This window comes from Glycine soja, chromosome 2 (genome assembly GCF_004193775.1).
Source record: "Glycine soja cultivar W05 chromosome 2, ASM419377v2, whole genome shotgun sequence".
Classification (NCBI taxonomy): domain Eukaryota; kingdom Viridiplantae; phylum Streptophyta; class Magnoliopsida; order Fabales; family Fabaceae; genus Glycine; species Glycine soja.
Genome location: NC_041003.1, coordinates 7,064,997 through 7,091,543, shown reverse-complemented (window position 1 = coordinate 7,091,543; position 26,547 = coordinate 7,064,997). Strand labels below are relative to the sequence as shown.

The window sequence follows — 26,547 nt, the reverse complement described above, 5'->3', positions numbered from 1 at the left end:
ATATTATGTAAAAAACGGTCTCATGATGGTCCTGAAACATAAAAATTTCTCCGTGATCTTTTTACCCTATTTATTCACTATCTTTTCTTTCTTTTTTTATTTTACTTTCCTCTTTTATAATTGTAACCGAGAATTACACTCAATTAACTTACTATAATAAAATAAGCATGGTCTATAACTTGCATGTTACACTCCCAAATTTATGTGCTTTTATGGTTTAGAGTTATCAACCGACCCACGTATCCCATGAGGAACAAACGCGTCCATCATTACACCTTTAACTTAAAACTCAGAGTCACGTGAATTTCCAATGTTTCAAAATGCAACACGAAATCCTCTGTGCTTTTGCAACCGAAGGAACAGGAAATATGCCTCAAAATAATATACTTTTGCCCCTTATTTTGGCATGGAGAAAGGAAACCGTTGCATATGGGAATTAACAACACCTTTGTCCTTGTGTGAGTCACGCCATATATATGATTCATGTGTCATGAGTTATAACTGCCTAAAATATATATCCCTTTTTTGATCACTTCTTTAGGGACAAAGTAGATGATGTATAGTAATCTTTATTCTTGTTATTCATTCCTATTATAATATACTTACACACATGTGCTTAGCAAAAACTTCAATTTTTTGGCTCCTATTTAACCTTACTTTGTTTTTTCATCAAATAAATCATTCCCTTATCTTTAATTCATTTGCGTCTTGGATTCAATGATATACTATTGGCTGGTGCAGCTGCTTTTTATCTGATCAACAGTCTCCTCATATATGTTATGGAACTTTATAAAAGAGGAAATCTTTTTTTTTATGAACAAAAGCAGTATGTGACATTACATTACATTAATAATAAATATTATTTTTCTGCCACTTGATTATTATTTGTCTGCTGAATTTGCTGTTGTTAAGATCGTTAATTTTGTTTTAAGTGGGTGTCACAGGTCTCAAACAACTCTGTAAACAGTTATTAATCTGTTTTCTATTTCCAACTTTCAGATGCTTTTGATTCAGAAAAACGACGTCACATCTCCAGTTCTGCAAGATTTCCTTCCAAATTATGAGACTTCAAGGATTGCTTTATTCTGTTTTGGTTAGTTAATTGTTTCCTCATACAAATTACATACCCCAACATAGTGAAAAAAGTATAGATTGTGCTTGCAAAGTGCAATCCAAAACAACTCATGTTCACAAGATTATACGATCTTCTAAATTTATCAGCAGAAAGCCTCAATTATTTGCGAAACCAAAAAGCTTACAGCACAAGTTACTGTAAATATAATATCTCAAAGTATAATTAGTCCCCCACACACCCCTTTACTATATTTACAATTTGAGTAAACTTTCCTCTTCAATTATTCCTCCCCTTTTATAATTTTAATGCAATCTTTAATAAGTGAGACAAAATTTATTATATTTTAAAACCCAATACATAATTTTTTTTTCTAAAGCATTTGGTTAATATAATATCTTTGTCTTTTAACTAGTGGTGTTGCCCCACTTTTGCCTCCAACATAGACGATTTTCATCCATAAATACCCTTGTTGGTAGCGTGTGTCCTCCACACTTTCTCCACATACCTTCTTCTTCTTGTTCTTCTTCATCACCATCATCATCTTCATCGATCATCCTCTATTAATTGGTTATCTTTTTCTTTTCTAGATTAACTAGCTCAATCTTTCTCATCATGTCATCAAATCAAGCATCCCTTAACCTTAACCAAGCCAAATTTGTCCTTCCAACCAATAATGACCTTGAGCAACAGCAACAACAACAACAACAAGCAACAACAACTCTAGAGATTGAAGCTGATCATGAGGACATCTTTGACTACTCAAAAAGATCTCAATGGCTCCGCGCTGCGGTTTTGGGAGCCAATGATGGGTTGGTCTCAACAGCATCAATCATGATGGGTGTTGGAGCAGTGAAGCATGACATCAAGGCCATGATCTTATCAGGGTTTGCAGGGTTGGTGGCAGGAGCATGTAGCATGGCCATAGGTGAGTTTGTGTCAGTTTACTCACAACTAGACATTGAGGTTGCTCAAAGGAAGAGAGAAAAGGAAAGGGGACAAAGTAGAGGGAGAGATATTCAAGAGGAAGACACCAATTATGAAGAGAAAGATAGTTTGCCAAACCCTTTGCAAGCAGCAGCAGCATCAGCTTTGGCCTTTTCTGTTGGTGCAATGGTGCCATTGCTTGCAGCATCATTTATAAGGGAATATAAGGTGAGGCTTGGAGTGATTGTTGCTGCTGTGACTTTTGCTTTGGTGGTGTTTGGTTGGTTAGGGGCTCTGTGGGGTAAGGCTCCAGTATTGAGGTCTGCTTTGAGGGTCTTGTTTGGGGGTTGGATGGCCATGGCTATCACTTTTGGGCTAACCAAGTTGATTGGATCAAGTGCACTTTAGTATAGTTTCCTATCCTATAATATGTAATTAAGGCTTGTTTTAATTTTTATTTTCATATATGTCATGTTAATTAGTTAACTGTGTTAACTATATGCAGCTATTTAGACTCTCTTTTCATTTTGTAACTTAATTGCACATGCTCTATCTACCTTCAAATATTGAAGGCCCTCATTGTTTTTTTGCTAAAAATGATGAGATGTGATGCATGGGGTTGAAGAAAGTTGTTTAGGTAATTAGCACAAAGCGTTTTGTAATTTGTACACATGCAATGCTCTTTGTGTATGATGATATTGATAAAGCTTTGGAGTTTTTCATTTGATATAATGGGTTGAGATATTATCATATTTGAGTCAGTGAGCCATATGGTGTGTTAGTTGAAAGAGGGAAAGAAAAAACATAGATGATCTTGCTAATATCCTCTCAAATTAAATAATGTAACATGATATGCATTTTATTATATTAATTTTTTAATTTTTCGATGGGATTTCAATGGAGGCTATTTAATGTTGGAAAAAGCATTCAAATGTCATTATTTGATTTAAATATATTGCACGGCAAAGGATATAAAAAATTTGAAAGTTTTATTCAAGAGGAAATTGCACTCAGTTATAAAATTGTTTTGACCTTGTTGTAGAGAGGAAAAGAGTGATGGCCAAATTCTAGCAATTAACTAAATAGAATTCATATATATAGGAAAAGGATTATGAGATCACCACAAAGATCATCAACATAGGAAAAGGTTTCACTAGTATTATAACCAACATATAGAAGTACTTAGTTTGTTTTTCTTTTCTTTGTGTACGTGTTTATGTGTGTTGGAGGGTTTGTTAAACGATAGGCATTAAGTTTAGACAAGAGATCAAGATTTTAGATTTTAATTACCATTGATTAATTTTTTGGCAATCATCTCATGCTATTTGATTGCATAAAGTGGTTCTCCATAAGTAAGGAGGAGAAAATTCAGAATCATGCATAATTTTCTTCTTTTTTTTTCTTTAATTTCTTCTCATCTTTAAAGAAAAAAAAGAAAAGAAAAGAACGTGTGTCAAGTTATAAAAAAAAAAGAGTTGAAAGATATTATTGCAAAGACATCCACAATTATTCATGTGGTGATGGACCGATTTTCTTCTTATTTTTTAGATTCCTTTCCTATTTTTAAAAGAAGAGAACATAATCTCCCTAGCCTACTCCTAAATTGTATGTATCAAACAAACGAGAAAAAGAGAACAGAATCTCAATGAATTTCTTTTTTGTACTTTCTTTGAGAACTCATGACATTACTTGTACGTGATTCTTTGATTATTATTTTTCAGCTGAACAAGACACGTTTTTCCCTTCGAAGTTATAAAAGACAAATATAGCTTTATTCTGTGTCCAATATTTCATTTGTACGAAAATTGAAACTACCAACTTCTTGATATTCTTTATTAGATATTTATCCATCCAACCAAATATATATTTTTATCTTATTAACTCGTTGTTACTCAAAATATAGTTAGTAAAGGATATATAATCATAATATCTATCATATTTTTTTATTTTCCTAAACAAAATGGCTATGAAAATCTTCAGATATGGCTTTCAAATTTTCAGAGCAACTTATAATGTTAACTTTAAATTTTCGTTAGGAAAATATACTTGTAATATTTATAGCTTTTTATTGTAAATGTGATAACACGTTTTTAATCATCAATTGTAGAGAAAAGTGAGTTTTTAGTTAGAAATTATAGACTTCTAGGCTTTTTTGCATATTTTTCATTTTCTTTTTAAGTGGACATATCATGTTTAGTGATGTATAATATCTTGGAAGTTAGCATTATAATCGTGATTGATGTATTATCAGAGTTACAATGCATATTAATATGGTAAGTATATTGTAATGCTTTTTTGATAAGTTTTTTCACATGTATAGATGTCCATGTTATGACAGAGAGCAAATCAATTGAAACAGTACGTGTTTCATTGATGATGTGAAAAATCTATCAGAAAAGAGAAAATAATGAAACAGTAGTATTAAAGACAGTAAGACATACTTTTGCTCTACAACTTCCTCCTCTTCTATCATTTCGGCCACATCAATCTGCTCAAAATGACAAACATTTCATCATGTGTCACGTTTATAGTGTATGTGAATCTCAAAAGTTAGAAAGTAATGCTCAAATATATAGCACAGAAAGAAAATAATGATCATCACCTTTTCTTCCAACCGGTCGTCCACCTCCCGCAAGTCTTCTTGAATCAACTTCTCAAATTCCTTGTACTCATCTCTAAGAGAGGATTTGAAAGAATACGATATCATTCTATGTTCCAATCTATTTAATATATAAATCTCCCATGATATTGAAAAGAATAATTAGAATAAAGTAGAATAATTAGTACTCGTCTCTACGTTAATTAGAATATTTCAGTTATTAACTTCCATGCAATCAGTTACTAAACTCTATTAAAATCTTTCAATAATAATAATACCAACAATATTACTATATTGTTCATAAGACCATTTCGATCCTTGGAATTGGCAGACAACAACATTGATATTTCCTACTCAGTATGTTAGTCGATCTTCATTTTTGTAGCACCATTCCAATTCTATCTTCTCAATTTTTATGTTTTATGGAATGAGAAGAAACAGGGTACAGGTACCAAGATAGTACAGGCTCAAAATGCAAGATCAGGTGTGGGCAATTGGCATGGCATAATGATGAGATATTCTGTATTATTGGTGGCAATTGGCATGTCTTCCTGTTAACAGTTTTATTCTATCGCCATTAACTATGTAGATCAATTAGTAAACTGCAAGTTCGGAGCATACAACTATGTTGCTATTGCAGTATTATGGTATATGCCCATGGACATGATAAGGGAATGTAAGTATGGTTGGACTCTAGACACTAGGTCAGTATTAATGTCATCGCAAATTTTCTGTAGAATGAGATATTGATACTTTTTCTATTGTTATTTTTACATAAAGATTTCTTATATTAATTTCATCTATTTATAAATATTTTAAAAAGCAATTGTGTATGACTGTAGAAGCATGTTTAGTAAAGGATAAGATGTCCCAAAATATTCAAGATGCCCCAAGTGGATGGTGCATGGATGTCCAGAATTATTTTACATTTCAACATAAAATCACTCCTGTCTCTAAATTTTTTTTCTCTCTCACATCACTCATTTATTACTTTCTATAATATTATTTTTTATACTCTCATCACTCATAATTTCTCTCCTTTTATTGTGTTTTCTATTTATTTTCTTTTTCAAGGGTCAAGGTATGCTTTTTTTTATTTCAATTTTTACTTTTAATTAACTAAAGATAACTAAATACACCAAATTAATTATTTTACTCTTTCATATAAAGCCTATATAATTACGGTTTACTTTCTAACCAAATAAAAGTTGAATATTTTAATAACAAAAATGCAATCAAATAATTTTGTCATGGTAGAACATTAAAATTGTGTCATATTATTAATTGGTATTAATTGTATAACAGTGTTACAATTATTACCAAGTAAATGATAGTTTGAAATTGTATTCAATTAGTCATTATATATATATATATATATATATATATATATATATATATATATATATATATATATATATATATTTTAATGACTATTAATTTGTAATTATTAAAAGGTTAAATTTAATTAAAATATCAGTTATAAAAAAATATGTAAGGCATTTTTTTTAACCAAAACTTGAAAATTTAGCATTATATGCTTGTGAATAAGATGTTGCATATTTGAAAATAAGAGAACTTATAAAGGAGAGGTAATATGCAATTATTCATTTATCTATTTATAATATATCAATTTTGAGTTGCAGACTGTGGCGTTCCTATGCTTATGTGGCATACTCCTCTCAGTTTATAATTTGTTACCCTCTTTAAGATATAGGTTACTAATGAGGATAATATTTAGAAACATTGACAATAGCTGATATCAATTTTTGTAAATTTCTTAACCTTAAACTTACTATTTATTTTGTGAATTTTATTTTATAATTTATTGGTTTTCTTGGTTTAGTTATTTTTATTTTCTCTGAAGTATACTATTATTATACATTTATTTATAAACCCATACAAGGCGCCGGTTAATGCCTAGTTAGATTTTAATCTCGAGTGTTATTGCTCCCCAACACGTGTATTTAACTTTTAATTCAATCATTATGAAGATGATGTCATGATTTTTTTTTAATATATAGATGATGTCATGATTATTTAGGCTCAACGTGAGTATTTTTTATCCTTGTTACCATTCTCTTATCTGAAAATATCCATTATCTCCTACCAAAATTTGGTCATTTATGTATTTTTGTTTCAATGTTGATGTGACCGAGTTGGTTTTGTGTAGACTTAGATGATTATTTACTCCTAATATAATCTATTTCTTGGGTTAGAAAATTAAGCAGGCCAATCATATGGACAAAAAGAAAAAAAGCTCTAAAACTTGTTGATCTTCGTAGTTATTACATAACATGTACCTCTTCAACCATAAGTATATTATTTCAAAAATGGAAAACATATAAAAAAAGAGAAAAGTACCGTTTATGTAATGGAAATATGCAAAGTATTTTACTTTTATCTTGAAAATAAATCGAAATCTTCTTTAGGCTATCAATTGAATTGTTTCTGCTATGGCAGCCTCTCATTCTTAGATTGTGAAAAGAAAAGTCCCAAAATAAACAATGTTTATCCGCAACATACAATTTTCTAATGATTTACAGTAGTCATCTAAGGCTTAATGATACTTTGTGGCTTCTTAATAGACTACTTAAACATAATATAATCAAACTAACATTAAAATTCTTTACCGATCGTTATAATATTCTTTACCAGTGGGATCAACCACTACTCTTTTTTTGGAGTTGTTTTTTACCATTGACATGACTAGCCTCTCTGTCAATGCTGTTTTTGGATTTTGGCAGAGCATATGCAATATGCACATGAAAATAGTCATTAAGTTGAAACTCAATTGACACTGATGACAATATTAGTGCAATCCACCAACATTGCTGAAAGTGCATGGCAAGCTACTAGAAGACATCATAATTCAAGATAGAAGGCAAAACTTTCACATTTTAGATATTAATAGTATTGGCTTAAAGCTAAAATTAAATTAAAAATAGATTGTACATGCAATAGAAACTATTACATCAACAAGTTTCTTGACACAGTGATTTTGCAAGTCATTACTTTGAAATATGATTTGTCAGATTTTATAATGTAAACTTCAATACTACATATCGTAAACTTCCAGCAATCCACGATGCCTTTGTCCCAGATTAGAATGTTGTAGCTAATCGGCCATAAACTGCAAATTTTGTGATCAATTCAGATTACAGACATTAATGGGGATGAAGAAAAATTAGAGCCAAAATTTTAGTGATAAACTAAATGAAACTGAAAATCCAGTCGGTCATTAGAGTACAAAAAGCATATAACTAAACTTAATTTAAGAGGTTTAACATCGGAGAAGCCATTTGAAAACTAGAAATTTTCTCTAAACAGAACACACCATCTATAATTTCTTTACATCAAGAAAAATAATCATGGTTGAGAAGTAACTACCATTGGTAAAGTCACAAACTAAAGAAAGATGAGATTCAGAAAATGTTTAAGTGATATAATGAAGTAAAGCAATACTTCTTGGAACTAGCACTAAAGGTCTGAAGCTGTCTTCCCCAGGGGATTCTTCCATCGAGATAGTTGTTAGATAAGTCTAACACAGCAATACGATCAATTTTGGAAAGAGTCGAAGGAACTTCAGCAGAGAAATGATTTCTTGATAAATCAAGAAACTCTAGCGAATTTAAATTCCCAATCCCAGGAGGAATCTCTCCTCTTAATCTGTTTCTTGATAAATTCAAAGAAACTAATCCAAGTAAATATCCAACCTCTTTTGATATTTCACCTGTTAAATCATTACTTGAGTGATCAATGCTCTTCAAAAGAAACTCAGAATTCAAATACAAATATTCCTGACCCTTCCACATCAATAACGCATTAGAGTCATAGATATTTGAGTGCATAACTCCATATGTCAATATTTGTCTCCCGACAATTTTTCTTCTTATTACTCTGCTTTCCATCATTGCAGTAAAATTGCTCAGACATGTTGGAATTGCTTCTGACAAGTTATTCCTTGAAAGATCCAAGAGACGAATTTGCCTCAAATAGCAGAGATGTACAGGAACACTTCCAGAGAAGCGATTTACTCATAAGCTCAAGATTTTCAGTCGTTGTAGACTTTCCCCAATCCATGAGGGTATTGGACCAGACAACAAATTTTCACTCACGTCAAATGTAACTAAACTGGTGCAGTTCTTCAATGTGAATGGTAGTTCTCCAATTAAACTGTTGTTTCGTAAGATCAAAGCTTCCAAATTAACAAGAGTATCCATGGACTCTGGAATCTTCCCTGACAATCTATTATTGGTTAAATCAAGAACTTGTAATGAATTGTGATGTTCCCAACAGTCTGGCAGCTTTCCCATTATTTGATTATTTGATAAATCCAAAATGAGCATGTTTGTAGCTGCACCTTTTCCGCACAAGAAGGTATTTAAATCTGAAATCTTATTCTTTGAAAGGTCCAAAATTGTAACTTGTGACAAAAAAGTAGGAATTCCACCTTCAATTTTATTTGAATTGAGCAACACTGATATTTCATAATCCATGGTAAGCCTCATTGGTAAATTTGGAATTGTACCTTTGAGATTGTTGTAAGACATATTCATGGCATATATAGTTGTAACTTGTTCCATAACCAATCTGGTACAAAGTCATCAATCCCAGCATGAGAGACATCTAGAAACTGTAAGTGACTTTGAGTCTGGATCCAACTTGGGAAACTAGGACCCAACTTACAAGAAGCTAGTCCCAAAACATATAATTGGAAAGGTGGAACCCAAGTAGTACCAAAATTGAGAGACAATGAGTTGTCTGTTAAGTCTAACTCCTCCAATTTGGTCAAATTTGTGAGATGTGATTCAATGATGTCACCTACCAAGTAATTCTCCTCCAGGTGAAGAGACATCAACTCATATAGCAACCCAATGCTTTTAGGTATTTCTCTTGTTAAGCGATTGTAGGAAAGATTTAAATTCCTCAAAGACGGCAAATTTGTAAGATTAGGTAGCATGCCAGTCTTGTTGCACCATGAAAAATGTTGAATTAAGCTTCAAATATGCCCACTCAAGTTGTTATTGTGAAGGTATAATTGCTGCAATGTGCATATATTGCCAAGGGAAGCTGGAATTTTGCCTTGCAGTTTGTTAGAGCTAATGACAAGATCTTCAAGAGAGTTTATTACTTTCCCAAATCCGTCTGGAATGGAACCTTCTAACAAGTTACCAACAAGGTGAAGTGTTTGAAGATTGGTGAAGTTGAAAAGCCAATGAAATATAACTAATGATTTCAATAGATTAAAGGAGAGATGAAGGGTGTCGAGAGAAGATGAAGAATTCGTTGTGGAAATAGATGAAACAAGAAAACTTCTATCTGTAAGACTGTGCAGTGTTGTAGATAAAGTTTTTGAAGTTTTGAACTGAAGTTGAAACTACCTTGAAATACTAATGATGTCATGTTATTATAAGAAAGGTCAAGGATCACAAGAGAAGGAAAGTATGAATGGAAAGGAGATGGCAAAACAATGTTATTATGACTAAGATAAAGCTCTTCAAGATTAAGGCTAATATTTAACAACAGTTGAAATGTTGAGGATGTCAGCATATTAGAAGAAAGATCAAGGATAACAAGAGAAGTGGAAAAATTGGAATGAGAATGGAACAAAGATTGAATATCATCATCTAAAAGACTACAACCAACTAACCTCAACTCTCTTAGGTTCGCAAAAAGTTTGCTGATCGTTTGTAGCAAGTGGTGAGAGGAGTCAAGATTATGTAAAGAATCCAAGCCAAGATGTGTCAAGGAGTAGAGACTAGACAACCACATTGTATCCATAGATTTGACATCCAAATTCTGACCAAGCTTAAGAGTATTTAAGATAGGAAGATTCCCAATTTGAAAAGGGATTGCTCCAGAAAGATGAGTTCCTTCAAGATCAAGATATTGCAGTTGTGAGAGATTTCGAAACTGACAGGGGATTTCCCCATCAATTTCAAAATTATAACTTAGATCAAGATATCGTAAACTTGTAAGATTCCCGAGTTGCGAAGGGATTGCTCCATCAAGAAAATTTTCTTGAAGATCAAGATACTCCAACTTTAAGAGATTTCCGAGTTCATAAGGAATCCTCCCACTCAAACCTATATATGATAGGTTGAGATATCTTAAGTTTTTGAAGGAGCCAATGTATTCTGGGATTTGCATTTCACTTGAATCATAATTAGAACTGAAATCCAAATGTTCCATATTTTGTAAGTCAATCAATGAAGTGAGATTCCAAATTTTCCATATTCTTGAGTTTTAGGAAGTTGTAATTACTAATACTGTCTTATATTTAGAGAAGTAGTATTATATTTTGTTATTATTATCGAAAGAATATCTGGCAATCCCTTAACCGTCAACTATGGCTCGAAATGCAAACCTGGAACCTAGTGGAACCACTGCATCATCATTTATTAGTTTGAAAATGGATGCACCGCCCTGAGTCACGCGGTGATTTCACCATCTTGCTCAGTCACATTGTTCCACTGTTAACAAGGTTGGTCTTGCTAAGCTTATTGGACTCGCTGGAGAGACCAATGTTCAGGTAATTAAGTTCTTCATCAGTTTTTATTGTTGGGTGTGGCAAGGTTTTAAATGATGGTGTGCAAGGTCACTGCAATTTTGGCGGCTTTGGTCGTATTTGTCTGCAATTTCTCATGATATCAAGAAACGTGATCACAATTTAAAATCTTGTGTATTTGAATTTTATTTATTTTCGTTCCATTTGTGTTCGGAATCAAGGGTGAAGAACAGAAGAAACTGGATGTTTTTTCCAACGAGGTTTTCATCAAGGCTCTCATTAGCAGTGGCCGAACCGTCAGTCATTCATTTGATTCTTTTTTGTTTTAGGTAAAACGTGTTTTAGGCCTCAATTTTCGATCAAAATTGGTCTTAGTTCCTTATACTTAAAAATGATGATTTTAATCCTTGTATTTTTTATAATTGATGAATTGTATCCCTCCTTATAGATTTTAGATACTAAGGAGAGACAAAATTTACCATCTATAAAATATACAGAAGATGGAATTCATTGTTTTTAAAGTGTAGGGAATAAAACTAAAACACATTTTACACTTTTTATTTTATTATTATTTTATTTTGGCTTTTGGTGATGGTGTTGTTTTCTTTGAACTGTGCATCTTGGTTTCTGAAGAAGACGAGGAAGCAATAGTTGTGGAGCCTTCTAAGCGTGGAAAGTTGTTCTTTCTCTCTGTTGCTTAGTACTCTTAATTTAATTTGTGTTCTGTGTACGAGGTTTTAAATTGCAGTTGCAACAACTGTCACATGTTAGGCAATTGTGAGTTATGCAATTTACAATCCTCATGTGACAGTATCTGCATTCTGCAATTTCAAATCTTACAGAAAATGTTTTGCTCTGATTAGTTTGTGTGGATTTTTTGGTTTTTTAATTACTGGGCAGGTACTGTGTTTGCTTTGATCCGTTGGATGGCTCGTCTAACATTGATTGTGGGGTTTCCATTGGCACAGTATGATCCCTCTTTCATTGTTCCTGCAGTAAATAACTATTGCTTCCTCTTTTCACATACCAGGAAATCTATAAAACTATAAATAACCAAGTCCATTCACCCAAAACAACAAAAACAAAGTCCAGGTTATCAAGGGATATGCACATCTTGTTCTTCACAACCTCTTAAATTTTAAAGTATTTTGTAGGACGAGATTAAGATGGAATGATGAAAAAAATTGATATTATTTTAAATAAAATGTAATGTTTCGATTGGCCAACTTTGAATTAAGATCTAAAACAATCTATCCAATTTAATAGAAAATTTATTTGCTTAATTGACTTGAAAGATCTAAATTACACAGTTTAAACTGAAGTAAAGGCTCCAGTTACCCTCGTTATCTCAACAAAAACTAACCACGCAAAAAGTCTGAAGTAGGCATCCCCCTCAACTCTTACAATTTCAAGACAACTAAATGGTTCTACTGTGCTTAGTATTATAAGCTTCCCGTATTCTTCAAATGAAGATGCCAGACTTAGGTGATTATTTTCTTCGAAAAAAATGACTTATTAATTAAAAAATGTTTACAAAATTTATAATAATTAGACCATTTATAAAATCTAAAAAATTATTTTCTTTAATGTTTTCCAAATCAAATAATCTAAAAGAAAAAAATCTTTAAAAAATGTTAGTGTTTACTTCCTCTGGTCTTAAACATTAATAAAAAACATGACACAAACTTTAAAAAGTCAGGTTTTTTTTTCGAATAACTAAAAAAGTCAGTTGATCACATTTAATTACATTAATTTTTATTAAAAAATACTTTTTTTTCAACTTACCCTTCATTGAAACTAGGTATCAAGGATAAGAAACAATCAAGGAAACTAACACTTCAATTAAATGGAAGATATTTTAGAGATGAAAGATATTTTAAAGATAATAGCATTAAATTGTATTCAAACGTGCCCAGTTCGCATATCTTCAATGGGAACTAATAGTAAAACACATGAAGGCATCAAATCAGGAATCATGACCAACACTTTTTATGGAGCCACTAATATATAATGTCAGCTCCACATTGCAGCAAAAATCCTTGTTTATGTGCATGCCATGATTCTCTCATGTTACAAAGATAATTGAAAATTGACTGTCTAACAGAAATCTCTAGCACACGAGGCCAATTGAGTAACTAACCTAATCATATGAAATGAGATCACTACTTAAAGTTATACAATTTCATAAACAGTGACACTTGTTATTGAAATGATCACATAGTTCATCAGTCCAGTCATGCGGTCCTCAATGGCGGGGAAACCAATATCACCCCATCTCCCCTGACAAACAGGAAAGGAACTGTCCGCTTTGTAGTCTGCAATCAAAAGGAAAACAAAAAGATCATCCAAGGAAAAGTACCTTCAAAATAAATCTAGCATGTATTTGCCTTCGGTTAGATTAGATACGAGAATTTCAGTAAATATGAATTTGGCATTCCCTAGATATGAACAAAATTCCATGGTGCATTACTGTTTAGGAAAGACAATTTTTTTGTTTTCTCTAACAGAAAGCCAGTCAAGCAAATAGTTCTACTCACATTTTTTAGCATCCAAGTTCCGAAATAATAACGCTAATAGTGGGGTGGGGGGAAAGGCCTATAGTTTCATTTGAAAAATACCCAGAAGTGTCTAGCTTTACTATGCATCACTCACTGATAAGCAATTCATTTGGCCATAGTTATTTTCACTTCATTCAAACAATGTTTCTCCTTAACGTTTAACTTGAACGCTATAACCATTTCTTCCTAAACAGGAGCATGTCATCATAGATGCAGCCCCTCAACAATGCTAATAAGTAATCTAAAATTATTTAAAATTTCCAGCAATTATTCACATTTCTACCATTAAGCTTTGCCAAAAAATAAATGTGTATTTCTCTTAGTTACTGATTCCAACTTACCCTCACAATTTCTTCGTATGTCTCATCATCGATTTCCACTGTAGTAATGATTTCTTCAACATCGCCAAGAATCATATTAAGATGCTGATCATAAGCCTACAAACCCAAATAGAAAACCCAGTACAAAATAAGAAAAGGAAAATCAATATCAAACCAACGAAATTTTAAAAGATCAAAATAATCACCAAGGGCACTTTTACAAGAGACAGGAAAGGAAGCAGATACAAAAATTCTAAAAGAATTCTCCCCTTACAAAATTTTACTTAGGAAATCTAAATATAAAGCAATGCATATTTTCTATATGTGATCACTTTCATTGAAATAGAAGTTTATTACAAAGAAATAATAATTTTATGATAGATTTATATCAAGTAATTAAGGAGAAAGAAAGACAATTCTTTCCTGTGTATTTAAGTAATTTATTGTAGATTTATACCAAGAGGAATCCTTCAACAAATTTTTAAGGAAAGGCTATGTTGAGTGCTAATCAGATCCAAATTGAAAGCCAACTTAGAGACTCACAAATTCAATCTTATTCTAGCTAATGTATGAATTATAGACATGTTTGAATATTAGGTAACACAGTACGTCTCAGTCAAAGAGTGCTTTTACACTTTGCACATAAGATGTGAGAAGCAACAAAACCATTAGAGTTCAGATCAAAAAGTTTAGAAGTTAAGAATTTAAGGTTTAATAGTTTTCATTCATGTAAATAATTAAGTAAATTATACCATTAGTTAGATTACAATTAGACATTGACATAGTACTTGGCAACCAGCTGCAAGACAGCAATTTGACAAGGTGAAGCAGATTATTTGACTGAAGTTATCAAGCACATCATTTATTTATGCATCCTTGGTTTTCAGGTCTCATGCTGAAAGTTCATCTCATCAGTCATCATGATTATCATAATAACAAACAGAAAATCTTACAGCATAACCAATGACAGTGATGTGCAACTTGTAAGAATCATTCTGAACTCAAGGAGGGTTAGTTTCAAATAGGAACCCTTCGGTAAATTAAATTACAAGCTCATCAAAATCTTATAGAAATGCAATAACATTAAACAAACACATACATAAAAACCACCACCCAACGCACGCAAAAAGAACCAAATCATTGACCTAGTGTAACATTAGTTAATAGCAGGTCTTTTTTATAAAAAGAAAAGAAAAAACCTTTACAAAACACACAATTATTTCAATTAGTTACTCTCACATAACCAGTGAAATTCCTTACAGCGTAAAACAACTTAAAAACCCCAAAGAGTTCATATTACATTAATCCAATCTTTAACATCCACCATAAACTTCTTAGCCTACTAACAAAAATAAACAAATATATTAAAAACTAACAGCTCATACTTATCATTCCTCATCCCAAACCTGTTTATTTTAAAATATAGTTCAAAACACACAATTTTTCATTCAGCAACAAACACCTCCTTCCAAAAACCAAAATTTCGAGCCACCAATGATTCAATTCAATCCCCAAACGCAAGTAGTAAACAAACCCATTATTCTCACAGCCGGTATAACATTAGGGCAGTAAAAAAGGCACAAACTTGCAGGAATTGCAACAAACCCAGATTTCAATTACCTTAAAAACTGTATATTTTTCCATCACAAAACATCCTATGTGTCAAAGGGTAGTCACAAAAAGAGTTTAAAAGAAAGCAACAGAGAAATTTGGAGGAAAAAAAAACAAAGAAAGATTGAAGAATTACGTGAAGTTTGCCACGAAGCTCTCTGTCGGAACGGAGTTTGACATAGATACGCTCGTCGAGGCTGAGCCTAATGAGATCCAAAGGCTCCTTCACCGCACTCTCTTCCTCTGTAGACATTGATCACTTCACTACTTTTTAAACCCTTTTCTCTCTTTCAACCCTTTTGAGTGGTTGTGTTCTTGGAGTTGGAGGTATTTCAAGTTTTTTTTCTTGCCTCTTCTAGGGTCGAAGTATTTGTAGGGCGTTTTTGTTGAATCCTGGGCCTAGTAGGTCTTTTAGGGCCCATATCATGAGCTTGAAGATCAATTAACTAAATAATTTGTAAATTTCAAATCAAAATTAATTTGGATCTAGCGTGATAGCATTAATGAGCAACGAATGACTGTTTTCTTAGTAGGGGATTCGATGTTCTAGTTGTGTACATGAGAAAAAAATTTGTTAAAAGAGACAAAATTTATTATAGTAATCGTTACGTTTTAAGGATTAATTGTATGATTTTGAATTATGAAGATACTTGCTTCCAGCAAAAATGAGCAACAAGTATCACTTGTAAATTATAATAATGTTCTCTTATTTATTTGTTTGTTTATTTAGAATAAAACACTTGTTATAATTTTGAAGTTCTGATGAATCAAATTGCTATATTATCGAGCATAGATCCTCTCCAATTAAAAAAACAGTGAGTATACAGTTTAATAAACCTCACCATTCATATTTATATATATATATATATATATATATATATATATATATATTAAAATTATTAAATATAAAAAATAAACCAGGGTTGAGATTTCATTTAGTTCAAAACAAAAAACTACAGAGGATCTATTCATGCTAAAGATTTGTCGGCAATGGTCCTTCTAATGAAAAAATATCCTGAGATTTTTTCAAACTACATGAAATCTCAACCCTTGATTAATTTTAATATTTAATAAATTTAATATATATATATATATATATATATATATATATATATATAAAGGATAAAAACAAATATATAAACATTGGGATTTGTAAACTAGACACTGTCCAGCTTTTTGAATTGGAGAGGATCACTAAACCTTCTAATATATAGTTGTAAACTATACTCCATATTTCTAATAAAAAAAAGAACTAGACACTACAATTTTTTCGAATTAGAGAGCATTCTCTTTTAAAAAAATAAAAAACAAAATAAATTATTGATTTTTTGATCTTATTTATTTGATTTGATTTAATTTAATTTTTTATCTTTTAAAAAACTCAATTTAATTATTTATCTTCAAATTGGTTCTTTGTGAGGTTAACACCATTAATAAAGTAACATTGATATGGATGCTTAAAAATGGCCCTAAAATGTGAAATGTTTCCTCGTCCTTTTCTTCAACCTCTGCTTCGTTTACTCCCCGCTCAAACAGAAATCAACTTAATGGAATTGCTCAAAAATCAGAAACAAAAGAATAACCTTTGAGGATGATGGAATTTGAAAGAGCAAATGGCATGTTTGGAGCCTTGGATGATGCGTTCATTTTTTCGTTTTCTTCCCAACCAGAAAAAACGAGATCTGGAAATCCTCGACTTCACCCCTCTCGTCGCTGCTTTCTCCTCGGAATCAAGAAAAAATGAGATATGGGTGTATGGTGGTCGTCCTGTGTCTTGTGTCGACGCCGACCTCCATCGCAGTTCTGTACCCCAAAATCACGAAGGAGAGAGCGGGGCAACACAAGGCACATCGAGTGCTCTGAAATAGGACTGGAGGACATCGAAGCCAAAGATGTTGGCGCGTGAAACAGGCTTGTAGGAACCAGAATCGATGATTCAGGGGAGGTATTTGGAGGATCTGGTGGTGATTTCAAAGAGAATATGATTAGGGTTTGTGATTTCCAATTTGGGAAAAAATGGATGAGGAATTGTGGATGATGAAATTATTTTTCGGAAATTTTTCTTTTTCCGGCAACAATATTTTTCGTTTTAAATAGATAAATGAACAAATTTAATTTTTTAAAAAATAAATGATTAAATTGAATAAGAAAAATAAAGAACTAAATAATTCATTTGTAAAGAAAAAAATATAGCAAAGCATAAACCAAGATTCGAAATAGTGTCCAACATATTAATTAAACACATAGTATGGTATGTTATAAGTTTTTTCATATTTGGAGAATAAAATAACAAATAATTGATATGTTTTTTTAATTACATGTATCCTCTATAAGCAATCCTGATTTTAGATGAAACAGTCTTAGTATTATTTTAGATTTAAATATAATTTTAATTTTTCTATTTTGTTCAAGAAAAAACGAATTATACATGAGCAGTGTAAAAAATTTTAAATAATTATTTAATCATAATTTATTATGTATAATAAATTTATTAATTTATAAAATAATTATCTTAAAATAATTCAAACGATTATTTTACATTAATACATAAACATTAAACTTTTTTTTTAATTTATAATTTTAATCCTTTCACTTGATTTCATTATTTTAAAAAATCTACAATTTTAATTTTGTTTATATTTTATTTCTTTTATTTTTAAATCCCAAACCTAACATTAAAAATTGAACCAAAATTTCAATTTTTTTAAAATAGAAGATCAAATATCTCTTTCAAAATATATAAAAAAAATTGTAAATTTGACAATAGAAAAACCAAGGTGGTATTTAAAGCTTTTATTTTACGGAGGTTGAAAACTGCTAGGAAACGCAAACTTTTGATAGCAATTACGGAAGCTTTTGTTTTATGGAGATTTAAAATCGCCAATAAAAATTAAAATTCACAAGCGAAAATGTAAACAACTTTTGTTCATAAATTCAGTGGGTTTGGTTCAACTTTCGTTACTCAAGTTTATATATACTTTCACGTAAAATGTCCAAAAAAGACAAGCTACTTCATGAAGCTTCAAATGACAGGCGTCTAAACCTTCCCATGATAAAAGGTGTCTATCATGAATCATTATCAAATGAATTTATAAACAAACTAAAATAAAAAATACGTTAAATAATGGTGTGTGTCTCATCATAAGCATGCAAAAGTACCAACCTAAACTCCATGAACCCACAACAAGCCTAAACATGATTAAATAATACAAAAGACTTTAAGATCGAAGTTCAATTCCTCAACTAGATTTCAATACTAACAAGGTGTGTCTCATCATTATGGATTGCTCCATGGAATCATTCTCATCAAAATGACACTTCCTCTATATCTATGAGGAAACGGGAACTGCATATGGAATTAATAACCATATGAAAGCCACCCCGGTTCGGAAAAAAATTGTAGACATGCACAGGGAAGCCTCAATACATCACATCACCCATGCCGCTGACAGCCATCTTCTCCAAGTCTTCCTGGGACAACAAAGTTTTCCTGCCAGTGCCACCAGTTTTATCATATGGCTGGGCCATTTTCCTGAGGAACTGCATTCAACAGATAACAAAAGTCCCATTATGAAATCATATACTATCAGATATTGTATCACTATCATGCAACACTGGCAAGGTCACAACCATTTTTGTAAACTTGTTCCGACATCAACTAGTGTGTACATATGCATGCATGCTTCTGCGCATACATATCTTCTAGTTAAACTGTGAGACAAGGTTTTTATGACATCATTATCAAGTGCACAAGAAGGCATCAGTCTTAATTGCTACTTCCAAACTCCTAGTCTTTGGCAATTTGGCACAATCATACTTCAGATAAAATAGCAGCATAATTTATCTGAAGGGAAATAACCAACAGAAAAAGAGTATAAAAGAGAAGAATGCAACATAAAGCAAAAACAAGATGCCCTAGCATCCATGAGATTTCAGTACAATGTAGTGTATGCAAGTGACTACACAAGCGTCAAACCAGAATTACAAGGACATACATCACGTGCTACATGCAAAGCCATGTCTGTGCTCAAGTTCAGGTGGGCATCATGTAAATGAGAGAGTATCCAACTCGGCAATTTTGAACGTTTGTCATGACGACTATACCTGCAGAGTGCAAAAGTTATAACCGACAATGTATTACTATTTACTGTCAAAGAGAAAAGTAGAAGCCAAAACCATAAATGGAGCAATCATCATAGGTAGAATAGGCCATTAACTCATGCAGACTTTCATAGTTTAAATTGGTAATTTGCTATATAATATATAGAATTTGTGACTATAATTATTGATACTTATAGACACATTTACCAATTCTTGCTGATTATATCTGTTGGTTATATTGGTTTTTGAAACTAAACATGTCATGGCCCTGAACAAGCATATTTCTTTCTCTGCTTAACAAACTGGATTCTGAAGCTTGTCAAGATTCTTTTTGTTTGCCATTCATTATTAAAGACAACCAATAACTTCCAATCCATTTCAGGACAAATTCCATAAAGTTACAAAGAGAGAGTGCATCGTGCTTTGCGCTTTTTGAATCAAAACTAGAAACTAGCAAGTTGGAAACTATCAGAGGCTTGATCAAATTAAAGCAATTGCTTAACGTCAGCGTAGAATACCATAAGCAACCCTCACATTTTCCCAAATGTGCATTGTGTTCATGGAAGCAAAAGGGCACAAGGATACTAACCTTTTGTCTGCAAAAATCATCATTCCATAATCAGCCTTTGAACGGATAACACGACCCACACACTGAGCAGCTTGTCTCTGCTTAAGCAGAAAAGTTTAGGAATCTGATGATCAAATTATCAGCAGTAATTTATATGAGAGAGAGAGAGTCAAACCAATGCATCAAAAGTCAGAAAATCTCCTTCCTTAATTTGAAAAGTATCCCGTAGATATTCCAGACGTGCAAGCAAAATCCTGAAAATTTATTACTCTATTAAGTTCTGCAATCCGCAATTCAACCTCCATAATTTTGACAAGAAATATAATAGTTCTAAATTATCCTTATTCAAAAATTTAGTCAAATGAAACTCACTTGCTTAATGTGTATTGAAAAGGAACACCAAACATGATTACTAGTCGGCCATAATGTCGATCAAAATCTATACCTTCAGCAACCTTTCCCCTGCAAACAAGTAGACATATTCTTAGGCTCAGATGAACTTAATAGATAGGTAAAGTAGTAAGCAACCGCAGCAACTAGTAGCTCAATTAGTAAATGAGAAAGAAGTTTCCTCTTTTTTTTATAAAGAATGAAACTAATAGATAAGATCATACAACAATATATTAGAGATAAGATCATGAAAGAATGTATTAAGTACAGAAAGTATAGCTAATCATGCCTATGATGCAATATTAGCCCTAGTAATAAGAGTTTATCAAATGAAAGATGAGCCAATAGTTATAGGTGGAAGATATAAAAAAAATAAAAAAACCCTCTAATGAGACCATTTAAAAGGTTAGATCTAATGGCCTCTTTGGCAACTTGATTTTTGGCAAAACACAATGGCAGCATACGACACATGTAGCTAACCCCACCAAATGAGAAAAGGCTTTTTGTTGTTTATAAAAAATCAACCTTAAATTCTGCCTTAATCGGGGGATTTGCACATGCTATTCTAATTTCTAAAATCTAAACAATCTAGTTTGTTAAATGTGCATCAAGCAAGGGAACATGTATGTATATGAGCATGTACATACAAAAGCAAAATACTACTGATAATCGAGAGTTCAAATCTCAAGATCCCATTTTAATGTACAATTCAACAAAAAAGAGCATCAAAGAGACTAAGGAATTCATTAACAAAATCATAGAACACATGAAAAGAAAGTGCAGTTTGATTAATATTTTATCATGCAAGAACCCAGGAGGATACTTTTCTGCTATCATACCTAGCAACAGAAAAAAAGATAGCACCTCTTCCACAATCACAAGCCTTGCGGTAGTTATCAAGAGCCAATGTAGTCTCTACCACATCCTGAGTCTCAATAAAGACAAGTTTATGTTGCATTATTTCCTGGAAAAAAAAACAAAGATGCTTTTAGCACACCACCAAACTATATAACAGATACTACTACTCAACCAGTAAATGGACTGGATATTGAAGAATCTAACTAGTCCCCTCACCTTTAAAATTCCATTTTCATTCCAAGTATTGACTATTCCATCCATATATGAGTAACTAACAAAGAAACATACAATCCCATCTGGAACAACTGAAGCCATTTCCAATAAGAGTCTTCCATAATTCCTTACCACACCCAGATCACTTCTCATATCAAATTTCGTACTGACTGGAAGCTGATCACTAAAACAATAAACATATTAAAACATTAGAAATAGAATAAAGGGGGAAGTAAAAGAGGTCTCTTTCAAGAAAATCAGGGATTTAAAATGTAATGTATTAACAATTAACAAAGTCTGTTTTAAAATACAGGGGAGCAAATTATGGGAATACCTGCCACGGGTAAGCACCATAGGACATATGCAATCCCTTGTTAAGGACATGGTAAAACTTCGACTGACAACAGGATTGAAATTCAAAAGACGAGGGTACAAATCTATTGGGCTTAGTGTACCAGATGTAATCACAACAGACTGAAATCGCTCAAAAACTGGCTTGATAGCAAGAGAAGCATCATGGCAACAAAGCTGAAATGTTATTGATAAAAAAGGAGTAAGAAAAAGAGTACTAGATAAACACAGGAAATAAATAAATGTTGCAAAACAGAACTAATTTTAAGGTTAAAACAGCAAATAGAGTAAATAAAAATCAAAACAACAATGCTAACCTGTAATACAGGATCTGGAATATGTGGCATTCGCTCATCAAAAGGTTCAATTATAATAGAAAAACCACGGGCATACGTTCCTACAAGGGTGGCAAAATCACATATAGTTTGAATATGAAGGAACTCATCAGTGTCTGTAATTTCCAATGTCATCATCAAAGAATGAAGGCGATCATAACAGAACTTTAGTGATTTTTGGTCAATTCCAGCATGGTTAAGAATAGAGACAACAAAGCTAACAGGGCTCTCCTTCTCCACATTCTCAGTATCTAAGCGCCCTTCAAGGTATTGAACTAATCTACGCAAAACATGAATAAAATGCTCAGCCCGGCGAATATTTCCAGGTACAGCCTCCTTTAGTATATCATCAGGCAAGGCTGGATTTGCAAGCCAGGCATCAGTAGCTACGTAAAGAAAAGAAGTTTTAGTTAGTGATGACCAGAGGTAACATTTAAGAATTAAGACATTAAGAACAAAACTCTCATCCTACATACCAGGCAGGTCTCCTCTTAGTGCCAAACCTTCAACAAGCCTGTTGTATTCAGCACGGAGTCTACCTGCATCAGTGGCCTTGAACCTTCCTACCAGTTCAAATTCCGATAGTTAAGAGAATCTGAATCAAATTTCAGCTATGGGTACAAATGGAAAATAAAGCAATAATGGCACTATTGCACAGGAAAAAGGGCAGGAATTCCCCATGCCCCTAGGTAAAGTTTGATCCTTCATAATTCTTCCTTTTATGAATCAACCTAACCAACGTATAAAAGGTTATTTGCATTGTACAGAAGATGCCAAATTCCACAGAATTCTTAAATTCTATTAATTTATTCTCCTGTTCTTCCCTATTTAAGTTGTAATAGTGAAAAAATTGGCACCATACAAAAGGAGAAAGCTAGAAACAGCACATACTTGTCAATTTCCTGACGCATCCTACTAAGGTTTCTTCTAGCACCTTCAATAGTCTGTCTCCTCACACTCACACTAAGTGCTTCAATACAGACATTATCAATATTATGAGCTTCATCAAACACAACAACTGACTCTTTCTGCATTTCTTTAGATATTATTCCAGCCACCTTCGGATCAAGCAAATACTGATAGCTATACACCACCACGTTGGCAAACTGCACCATATGTCGTGCTAAATAGTATGGACACCACCCCTTCTCCTTCCCATATGCTCTCAAGTCCTACAATCACAGACACATTCAGTTTCAAACATTTCAGAAATTCATTAAAATCCAAAAAATAAAAAAGCACAACCATAAGGAACAACTAAAGTTTAAAAAATAAAAACAAAAAGTCAACCAACCAGCCACAGACTCTGAACATTTTAAAATTAGTGAACATTCTGTAGTACTTCGTACCCCATTGCCCAGAGGCTCTTCGCTATGCGAAGGTATGGGGGAGGGATGTTGTACGCAGCCTTACCCTTGCATATGCAAAGAGGCTGTTTCCGGATTCGAACCCATGACCAACAAGTCACCAAGGCACAACTTTACCGCTGCACCAGGGCTCGCCCAAAATTAGTGAACATTCAAAACCTTAAAATTCAATCTTTCAATAAACCACAAAATCCAAACACTCCAGTATAATCAAAGAACAACCGAAACCTACAAAAATTTATCTCTCCTCCTAATCAACCGTGTTAAAAATAACAAAATCAAACATTTCAAAAGTAGGGAACATCCAAAACCAACTGAAATTACACTTCTCAATCAATCACACTAAAAATCCAAAATTACCTGTAAACACCCCTTCACTACACGTAAGCTACTTATGTTGTTCATTAATTTTGTCCAAAAATGATGCGGAAGTTACTTCGTGAAGTGTCATAAACAAGCCAGGATAAGCAAGCTTAAACTCGATAAACCCATTACAATCATAAACATAATTAACACTACAAAATATTTTAAGATTGAAGCTCAATTCCTCAACTAGATTCCATGCTAATAAAAACCCTCCAAGAATTTCAAGCATTTCACAATCAGGTAATTAACATCCTAATTCCAAACCCAATCAAAACCAAACACTTCACCCAACCAAAACTGCGGCCACAATTTAAAACCTTGCTACAGACATTTTCAGAACTAACAAACACCCAAAACCGATCAAAATCAAATTCCTCTTCATCCAAGCTTAGAATTTCAAACAATTCACAATGAATCAGGTAACTAACATCCAAACCCAATCAAAACCAAAAGCCCCAACCTGCAATGTATAAACCCCAGGAGGCAGAACCGCGGACGACCCGGCCCTCTCATACTGCTCAAAGAACTCACAACTCGGCACGCTGGGATTCTCCGCGGCCACCGCCCGGACCCACGAGGCGGTCAGCTTCCGGCAGCCGGCGTCCACGGAGTCGCGATTCTCGGCGGCGAGAACCCGCGGGTTAACGCAGAGATTCTTCCTGGACGAGAGGCCGAGGGCGAGGATCTTGGCGGCGGGGCCGAGGTGGCGGAGTTGGTAATGATGGAGAAGACGGAGCTCGGCGAGCGTCTTCTCCATCTCGTGGACGGTGCGGGTGCAGTAGAGGAGCTTGAGAGGGGAATGGGGCTTGGAAAGGACGTAGCTAGTGATCAATGAGAGGAGTGCGATGGTTTTCCCTGTGCCGGTGGGCATTTCCAGGAGGCAGTGGCCCTTGGCATCGAGGGCGCGCTTGAGCTCTACCATGTACGAGTATTGCTCCGGGTAGATCTTGTCGTAGGGGAAGTACACGGTTATGTCCTCTATCTCCAACTTCATTCTCGAATAATTAGGGTTTTCTACTCGTCTCGGGATAGTGGCACAGTGGTTAGCACACAAAATATAGAGCTTTTTTCGGGACAGAATTCTCAAAAGCACTTTTGTTCTTGGATCAAAGAAACTATGACACAAATGCGTATCCCTTAATCAAATCCTCATTGGTCCATAAGTACATTCATGATTTTTCACAAAAATTTATCACTGTTTTTAATTATGACAACTTCTTACTAATATCAGTAAAAAAGGGGGGGGGGGGGAAAACTGACATTGACATTCGTTAAGCAAGAGAGTGTCAAGAGTAGGAAGGACAAAGTTCATGTACAAAAAGGTTGAAATTGATTAACCTCGACATTTGTCATAAAATGAGTAACTTTGTTGGTCTCACTTAATTTATAATGATTATAAAAGGAATAATCTTACCTGATGTCATTTTTTTCATATTTTTAGTTAAACTATTATAAATTATTATAATATTTTATTTTAACTTCCGACAATAATTATTTTTTTCAAAAAAGTTACATCTAACTATCTATCTATATATATATAACTTCCCAATTTAAGTATGAAATATCTTTTTTGCAATAGTATGAATAAAGGAAATAGATCACTCTCTACTAAAAATTGGAAATTTTGCAGCAAGAGGTGGACATACTAATGATGCGAAGGACAGATACCAAAACACACTACCTCAACAACTTTGTATTATCAATCTCGCAATAGACATTGTGGAATCCACAATCCCAAGCAAAAAAGAGGCCATGAAGGAGCGTTATGATTTCATATAAGGGCATCACCATATCCATATGATGAAGAGAACCCTGCAATCCAATCAACATTGTGGCCACGAAGCCAAACCATCAGTCCTTATTGCCAAGGTTGAGGGAATATAGCTACCAGGAAGAGGGCGAGTCCATTTGGGTAAGTAGAGCGAAGCATCTCCCAACTTACCGGACTCTTGTATAGACATGGCAAAAAAAAAACCCGTACCCATGGGTACCGTACGAATCTATCCTGACTTTGACGGGTAATATCTATGTTGACCGGATATGGGTTTGGGTTCAGGTTTTTCCCAATAACCAAAAGTCAGATACAGGTACAGGTATGAAATTACTACATCTGCCCCGATTCCTAACCCAGACCCGTCCCGTCACTTAAAATTTTTAGAATTTTTGCATGATTTAATCAAAAGGCCTAGAATTTTTATTACTTGTTAATTTTATTTTATAATTTTTACATAATTTAATATTTTTTTTCTTAACGATTTTTGAGACACATGCGCTATAATAAATTTATTGACATATAAGTAGTTAAAAATAAATGTTTAACAATCAATTTATTTTTTCTAAAATCAAATTTTTAATATTTCCTTTACAAAAAAAAAATATTTTTCTAATTTGAATCGGATACAG

General features: G+C 33.0%; 3 protein-coding genes and 1 pseudogene across 3 annotated transcripts; 2 read left to right on the top strand and 2 right to left on the bottom strand.

Annotated features, from left to right (window-relative positions):
- The first annotated feature begins 1,499 nt into the window (after positions 1-1,499).
- Positions 1,500-2,746, top strand: LOC114384356 (vacuolar iron transporter homolog 3-like). The gene has a single exon (XM_028344026.1). It carries the CDS (start codon positions 1,688-1,690, stop codon positions 2,405-2,407), a length of 720 nt encoding a protein of 239 aa, XP_028199827.1. The 5' UTR covers positions 1,500-1,687; the 3' UTR covers positions 2,408-2,746.
- An 8,268-nt stretch (positions 2,747-11,014) lies between these two features.
- Positions 11,015-12,246, top strand: LOC114370045 (annotated as a pseudogene).
- A 732-nt stretch (positions 12,247-12,978) lies between these two features.
- LOC114384350 (sm-like protein LSM3A) lies at positions 12,979-16,014 on the bottom strand. Its single transcript, XM_028344015.1, has 3 exons — positions 15,732-16,014; positions 14,006-14,101; positions 12,979-13,421 (listed from the first exon to the last, which is right to left on the bottom strand). Exons 1-3 carry the CDS (start codon positions 15,846-15,848, stop codon positions 13,341-13,343), a joined length of 294 nt encoding a protein of 97 aa, XP_028199816.1. The 5' UTR covers positions 15,849-16,014; the 3' UTR covers positions 12,979-13,340.
- A 2,631-nt stretch (positions 16,015-18,645) lies between these two features.
- On the bottom strand, positions 18,646-25,302 carry LOC114384340 (general transcription and DNA repair factor IIH helicase subunit XPD-like). Its single transcript, XM_028344003.1, has 12 exons — positions 24,605-25,302; positions 23,303-23,583; positions 22,888-22,970; positions 22,394-22,797; positions 22,060-22,253; positions 21,729-21,909; positions 21,494-21,618; positions 20,637-20,726; positions 20,440-20,518; positions 20,286-20,362; positions 19,591-19,699; positions 18,646-19,135 (listed from the first exon to the last, which is right to left on the bottom strand). The coding sequence occupies exons 1-12, from the start codon at positions 25,136-25,138 to the stop codon at positions 19,016-19,018; spliced, it is 2,277 nt and encodes a 758-aa protein (XP_028199804.1). The 5' UTR covers positions 25,139-25,302; the 3' UTR covers positions 18,646-19,015.
- Positions 25,303-26,547: the final 1,245 nt, after the last annotated feature.

Bases quoted from the DNA above. Each gene is read 5' to 3' on its own strand.
- LOC114384356 (XM_028344026.1), top strand. From the start codon at position 1,688: ATGTCATCAAATCAAGCATCCCTTAACCTTAACCAAGCCAAATTTGTC.
- LOC114384350 (XM_028344015.1), bottom strand. From the start codon at position 15,848: ATGTCTACAGAGGAAGAGAGTGCGGTGAAGGAGCCTTTGGATCTCATT. The intron at 14,102-15,731 runs GTAATTCTTCAA...TTGGGTTTGTAG, and splicing joins AGCTTCGTGGCAAACTTCAC to GCTTATGATCAGCATCTTAA. The intron at 13,422-14,005 runs GTAAGTTGGAAT...TTTTGATTGCAG, and splicing joins CATACGAAGAAATTGTGAGG to ACTACAAAGCGGACAGTTCC.
- LOC114384340 (XM_028344003.1), bottom strand. From the start codon at position 25,138: ATGAAGTTGGAGATAGAGGACATAACCGTGTACTTCCCCTACGACAAG. The intron at 20,727-21,493 runs GTATGATAGCAG...ACTTGTTTGCAG, and splicing joins ATCTTTTTTTCTGTTGCTAG to GGGAAAGGTTGCTGAAGGTA. The intron at 19,700-20,285 runs GTTAGTATCCTT...TGCACTCTGCAG, and splicing joins ATGATTTTTGCAGACAAAAG to GTATAGTCGTCATGACAAAC.